The sequence below is a fragment of the Nannospalax galili genome, unplaced genomic scaffold, assembly GCF_000622305.1.
Source record: "Nannospalax galili isolate Female #2095 unplaced genomic scaffold, S.galili_v1.0 scaffold346, whole genome shotgun sequence".
Lineage (NCBI taxonomy): Eukaryota > Metazoa > Chordata > Mammalia > Rodentia > Spalacidae > Nannospalax > Nannospalax galili.
In genome coordinates, this window is record NW_008357637.1 from 2,389,228 (window position 1) to 2,396,435 (window position 7,208).

The 7,208-nt window shown below is 45.4% G+C and overlaps 1 protein-coding gene across 1 annotated transcript in view; it reads left to right on the forward strand.

Moving 5' to 3' along the window:
• Nucleotides 1-834: 834 nt before the first annotated feature.
• Nucleotides 835-7,208, forward strand: part of Pdk1 (pyruvate dehydrogenase kinase 1) — a 29,138-nt gene continuing 22,764 nt past the window's right edge. Inside the window, exons 1-3 of the mRNA XM_017794900.2 lie at nt 835-1,182; nt 2,767-2,908; nt 5,417-5,488. Coding sequence (XP_017650389.1) covers nt 981-1,182; nt 2,767-2,908; nt 5,417-5,488 — 416 coding nt within the window. The 5' untranslated portion in view covers nt 835-980. The remainder of the gene's footprint in view (nt 1,183-2,766; nt 2,909-5,416; nt 5,489-7,208) is intronic.

Consider the following 7,208-nt stretch of genomic DNA (forward strand, 5'->3'; position numbering starts at 1 on the left):
ATCCAAGAACTGGCCAGCATGGAATAATGAAGTGTTAATTCTATGCTCTATGTGTATTTTATCTAATTGATAAGCCACATCCATGGCAGAATAATTTTCTTGCACCTAAAACATACCAAATGTTGGCGTGGTTGCATGGGAAAGAAGCAGAAGTGAAGAGACAGTGGTTTCTTAGACGCAACTGCACTGCAGAGTTTGGAGTTTCGTGGGATTACGTATTAGAAATTGTCTAATTCTAGGTCCACTACTTGTAGACATGGAAAAGACAGCAGGAACCTGGGGTCTGCAAGATAGAGTAAACAGAAAGGCACTGGAGCTAGGCTTTAATACTAAAAGAGCTTTCTGCAGGGACTGTAGTCGCTGTAATGTTTTTAGGGTCACACCCCAAGCTCAACACATGCAAGGGTGGACACTTACTTTACGAAAGGGTGAGCTTCGAAACTCTCCCGCTCTTCACCTGTAAAACGTGGGGCTCACAGGGTTCAGGGGCGCTACTGGAACAGGTTCCCTGCCTGCGACGGTGTCCTAGTGCCTTTGAGCTGAGACTGGGAAGGAAGAGGAAGCAGGAAGGTGCGAAGGGGCGTGGGAAGGGGCGCACTGTAAGCCAGCTGGACCAGACAACCAGGTTAGCACCTGGTTCCAGAGAGTGGGCAGCTGGCTTCCCCCTGGCCTTGCTGCCGGACCTAGTCTCTGGGCGTAGGAGACTTCTAGCCACCTGTCCAGCTCGGCTCCGGCGGCCCCACCCCACGAGGCGGAGCAGCTCTGCACCTCCCCAGCGTCCCGCACTTCTTTCCCTCTCCCCGCCTCCTTCCTCCCGGGCTCCACCCAGAGGGGCGGGTCTCCAGCGAGGGGGCGGTGGCCTTGGTACTGACCGAGACTCCCGGCCCCCGCGGCCCGCCACGTCCCGCACGTAGCGCTTGTCCGTGGCGCTGAGCTGCAGTCTGGTGCCGGGGGCTCCGGCTCCACCGGCGGGGCTCGGCATGAGGCTGGCGCGGCTGCTATGCAGAGCCGCCCTGGCTCGCGCGGGCCTCGGGCCGCGCTCCTCGGGCCCGGGTGCCAGCCGCAGCCTGGCCTCGGCCTCGGGCTCTGGGCCGGCGTCCGAGCGCGGCGTTCCGGGCCAAGTGGACTTCTACGCGCGCTTCTCGCCGTCGCCGCTCTCCATGAAGCAGTTCCTGGACTTCGGTGAGGGTGACCCGACCCTCGGGCCTTTGTACACTGTCCCGGCCCTTCGGAGCGCACACCTCCTCCCTCCCGTCGCCTCCCCCTGCACCCTGGGTGCTTCCTTCCTCCCTGGAGGGTGTGGGCGGTAACTCGGAGAGAGTCTTCTGTGTGGGGGAACAACAAAGCAGGAGGGCCGCGCGCCGCCGCCTGCAGCGCACGTGCGCAGGTGGGCGCCCGGGACCAGGTCCCTTCCTGAATGCCAGGCCGGGGCGCGCAGTGGCAATCGGATTCTGCAGAGACAAGATCAGTGCAGTCACACGAGGACTAAGACTGGCCTGGTGATAGGAAAGCAAGTTCCTACTGGCCTGGTGTTTCTTTAGCGCGTCTTCCTTGCAGTGGTTTAAGCGTTTCCACCAACAGCAAGTTCATTTCATCAGCAGTGAGTCAGTCTCCAGCACTTGTGAAGTGCAGGAGGCCAGAGGCTGTGGTGTTCATCACGAACCAGCAAGATTTTTGTCTGCGTGTGACAAGAGTGTAGAAGGAACTACAGAATTAGGCATTTGACTTCAGGAGTGATGAGAGGGAGGGGAGAGGAAAAATTCTAAATACTCACTCCAACATTAAAGTTACAAAGTTTTGGAGAAGAAGTTATCTTCAGCGTTGTGTTGTCAGGTCATAAGAAGGTTAGTTAGCAGGCTTAAGAGATAACCAGCATGGCTCCTCAGGAACCCCATTTGTACTTTGGAGTGGCAGGCGGATTTTTTTCCTGCTTTTTTTTTTTTTTTTTTTTTGAGAGGGAGACTGTACTGTTGCAGGGGTGTTCACCTTGTCCCAAGTATGCCAAAGTATGCCATTAAACTTTACAAGATGTTTTCTGCTGATGACAAGGTAGCTTTTGATAGTTTCATCTGCTAGAGTAGGAGGATTGAGTTAGAAATGTGAAACAATGTGGCTTTTTAGTTCAAGTGAAGCTGGTCACCAAGAGACACTACAACTATCCAGCTAAACATCTGGATACAGAAGTGGAGGAAGGGGCAGGTGACTTTCCATAAATCTGACAATTAGTAGGTCCTCCTTGAAGGTAGCTGAAGTGGTATTACTGGTCTTTGCCTTCTGCAGGTGAAAACCCTTCTCTGCACTCTTTTAGGGTGATTAGTATTTGTGGTTTGCTATGAAATAGGCGAATTGGCATGCACAGGTCAAAATTTCCCTGTCTTAGGCATTCTATGAATCTACTTAGGAAACAGAATTTCTGGGTGATAGCAGCAGTGGGGTATATAGAATAGGATTTTTCCCATTTCTACTGATGGGCTCTGAGCCTTACTCGTCAGATTATTTTAGTTCTAACATAGACTGTAAAGGTGATGGCAAAGGGTATAAAAAAGTGCCTTAAGTATTGTACTGAGCCATTGGAACGGTCGTCCTAGATTGTGGGTAGCTTTAGAGACCAGTTGTCTCAACCTCTCCCTGCTCAGGCCTGGATTCTTTGCTTCCTAGACCCTTCTTAACTATGGTAATTCTGTCTTTCCCACCCCATGTCTCCCTGGCTTCTGATACCACTTCATCACTTCTACTTACTGCTTTCCCTGCTGTGTTTGGTTTCAGGATCAGTAAATGCTTGTGAAAAGACCTCATTTATGTTTCTTCGACAAGAGTTACCTGTTAGATTGGCAAATATCATGAAAGAAATAAGCCTGCTTCCAGATAACCTCCTCAGGACCCCATCTGTACAGTTGGTGCAAAGCTGGTAAGATTCCCATCTTGTGTTTACAGTGTCAGTAGACCTGTGGATTTTGTTCAAGGTTAAAGCAAATGCTGTTTTACTCTTCAGTAGAATCTTAAGGCAGTAACAGTATTTCTGCTGTGTGCGTGTGTATGTGTGTGGGGGGGGCGGGGCTTCTTTTCTGAATACCCGGCTTCATTAAAACTCCTTGGTTTTGCCAAGTGTGTGCACACCTTTAACCCAGCGCCTGGGCGAGGGATAGAGTTGGGGTAGAGGCAGGTGGATCTTTGTGAGTTTGAGGCCAGCCTGTCTACATAGCAAGACCCACAATGAGACAAAAAAAAAACAAAACAACAAAAAAAACCAAACAAACAAAAAACCAACCCTCTCCATATCCCTTGTTTTTGAGAAAACTAATCAGGTCTGCATAGAAATAAAGACACTAAGTTTTTAAAAAATTATTTTTATTTTATGTGTCAGTGTTTTGCTTGCCATGTATGTAAAATGCACAGAGTGCATGAAATGCCCATGGAGGCCAGAACAGGGTGTTGGATCCTGCAAAACTGGAGTTATGGACAACTGTAAACTGCTGTGTGGGTGCTGGGAACCAAACCCTGGCCCTCTGGAAGAGCAGTCAGTGCTTTCTCACTGCTGAGCCGTCTCTCCAGCCCCTCAGATACTAAATTTAAGATTTATGTTGTTGTATCTGTAGGAGTGTTACATTCTAAAGAGAAAAGTATAGTATTGATGGCTGTATATTTATGTTTCCTTTTATCCCTCCAACCTTGCTTGTTAGCCTTTTTCTGGTAAGGAAGCTGTGACACTAAAGGGCCTTTGTCTCAAGCACTGATAGTGGAGCTGTGGAATTCAAGCCCTATTTGCCTGTCTCCACTCTACTATAATGATAATATTCAGGGGTGTGGGTATCTTATAAAGTGAATTTATTTGTTGAAGTTTATCTTTTTATAAATGAAAAGCTATGAGCCGGGATGTAGCACAGGTGATAGAGTGCTTGCTTGGCATGCACCAGGCCCTGGCTTCAGTCCCCCAGCATTGTATAAACCAGTGGAGGTGGCACACGCCTATAATTCCAGCACTCCTAGGACGTGGAGGTAGAAGGAGTGCTTGAGACCCCTCCTCATACTACGACAGAAACCACCTTTATTCTTCTGTTTTTTTTTTTTTTTTTTTTTTTAAAAGGTGCTCCCAGGCATTAATGAGTTCAGTGTGATAGTGCAATATGTGGTCACCTATCTGTGGACTTTGTTTTAAATGTTATTTAATTTATTTAGTTAAATTTTTTTTTATTACGTTTATGCATTTTTATTTTGTGTGTGTGTGTGCATGTGTGCCACAGAACACAGGTAGAGGTCAGAAGACAACTTTTGGGTGTCTGTTCTTTCCTTCCACCATGTGGGTTCCTGGGGTTGAACTCAGATATCAGACCTACCTAGCCATCTCACCAGCCCTCTAGTTAGTTTTTTCTTAAGATCTCCCAGTGTAACCTAGACTAGCCTAGAACTCACTATCTAGCCCTGGCTGACCTGGAATTTGCAACCAATCTTTCTGCTTTCACTATAGTGCTGGGTTATAGGCTTGTGGCACCATATCCTGCTCAAGAATTGTAAAAATGTTATTTTTTACTTTAAAAAATACATTATTATTATTGTGTGTATTAGGGGGAGGGCATGTGTGTGGAGAAAAACTTGCAGGAATCAGTGTTTTCCTTCCACCATGTGGCTCCCAGGGATGGAACTCAGGTTGTCAGGTGTTTGGCCTCTAAGCCCTCTTGTTGACCCTTCTTGTTTTGAGCTAAGGTCTCACTGGCCTGACTTGGCCTGGCACTGGCCAAACTGGGCTGACATCAAACTTGCCTCCTGAGTACTGTGATTACAGAAATGTGCTACATTGTCCAACTAAAAGTGTTATTCTTTTAAATACACACACATACACACTTTTTTGGAAGAGCTGGCCAGAGTTAAATATTAAAGAAAAACTTCAACTGCAAAACATATCCCAATTTGATTAATGGAGATCTTGTTTTCTGTTTATAGGTATTATAGTTTGTGAGCCTAGCTGAACTAACATTAGTTTAAAAATAAGCAAAGAAGGACTGCTTTGTATGTGATCACCAGAGACTTGCTAGACTAAGTGTGGAGCAGTTGCAAATACAGTTTAAGAGGCATTGGTCTAGAAAGTAGAGTGTTTGCCTAGCATGCACAAAGCCCTGAGTTTAATTCCCAGCACTACTTAAAACTGGGCTTGGTGACACATACTTATAATCCCAGGACTTGGAAAATGGAGGCAATAGTTAGAAGTTCAGGTTCACCCTCTACTATGTAATGAATTTGAGGCCAACATGGCCTACAATGAGACCCTGTCTCAAAAAGAGAAGTCCTGCTTCAGCCATATTTATAGGAGTATTCTAAATTTAAAATTATAAAATAATTTAAATACATTTTGTGCTAATTTCACAAGCTGTAACTTTTGAAATATAAAGAGGAAATTGAACTCTGTTGATTTGCATTTTAGGTATATCCAGAGCCTTCAAGAGCTTCTTGATTTTAAGGACAAAAGTGCTGAAGATCCTAAAATTATTTTTGAGTAAGTATAATAGTATGATCCTATTTTGAATGCAATTTTTATATCTTTTAAACATAGAGAAGTATAAATGTGTTAAGCTTTGCTTTGCTATTGGACTAGACTAGGGAAGCAAATTAACTTTTTAGGTTCCCATACTATACAATATATGGTACTATATGTATTTATATTAGGCGCCCATACTATCCAATATATGGTACTATATGTATTTGTATTAGGCAACACCGGTAAGACAACATAAATCAGGACCCTGGACTGGGTGTAAGAAATGCTTCATGTTCCTCACTACAAAAAAGACAAAGTTCAGGTGTGATGATAGTGGAAATCAAGATGTAGTCTCAATACCAATTGGACTGGTTAACCTGGGAAGGGCATTCAGGTTCCAAGGTGTGGCCCAGTGTCGTGCCACATGGTGGCAATGCCTAAAATAAAAGCAGCTTGACTCTTAGTGTCCGCTTTAGCCAAGAGGGGACCTGAACTGCTCTGAGAACCTGTTCCTTCAGATTACTCTCAGAACTGGGCTCTTGAACAATGGCTTTTTTTCTCTCTTTATTCAAACAGTATCCCACCATGAAACAGGAAAGGAAAAGTGGACTTTTATCACCAGAGGATTTTTGTCCCTTCTGATGCTGTTGACCTAGGACAGCATGCGTACAACCACAAACAAATGTTACCAATTTAATCCCATCTGTTGTTTGCAACACAAATGGGATAATCTGTTACTTTTAACAAATCTCCTGTAGTACTTAATATACAAAACACACACATACACCTCCCCCCCACATGTGTGCATGTGTAAATGCATTGTTTGAGTCAAGGGCAAGGAAAGGTCATGAGGGATTAAACCTATATGTTTTAGGTCACAAGAGGCGCACAAGGTTTTGTAAGCTTGTTTTGCATTATAAACAAGCTGAGATAGCGCTAAATGACCTCAACATAAGATTAACTTTTTGGTTGCAAAGTTAGGTAAAAGTCATTTGTCCAGAACATGTCCATGTTGTAAAAGTCATTTTAACACAAAGGGACAGCCACCCTCAAGTGCCCACAGATCATTACTGTGTGCAAATGCTGCCCAGATAATCTGTATTTTTCTGTTTTTTTTTTTTTTTTTCAATCTTTTTGAGACAGGCTCTCCCCGTAGCCCCAGCTGGACTGGAACTCACTGTGTAGACCAGGCTGGCCTTGAACTCACAAAGATCTGCCTGCCTCTGCCTCCAAAGTGCTGGAAATAATGGCTTGGACTACCACGCCTGGCTCTCTCTTACATTTTTAATTACTGAAGCAAAGAAAGGAGGTGCTGGAGTGGCAGTTTGTGGCCCACCAGTGGCTGTGGCAGAGACTAGGCTGGGGACTTTGAGGCTTCATTCATTTTGCAGCCACAATGGTCACTGTCAAATATAATTTTGATGCAGCAGTGGAAAAAGCAGAAATCACATCTGTACATACCATGTTTAATTTTTAAAAAATTTGGTATGTCTGGGGCTGGAGAGATGGCTCAGTACTTAAGAGTACTGTCTGCTTTTGCAGAGGCTGCTCTTGCAGAGGACCCAGGTTCAATTCTCAGCACCCACATGGCAGCTAACAAGTCTGTAACTCCAGTTCTAAAGGACCTGATGCTCTCTTCTGACCTCTGAAGGCACTGCATGACACAGGTGTACTTACATACACACAGGCAAGCCAGGTGTGGTGGCGCACTCGGGAGGCAGAGGCAGGCGGATCCCTG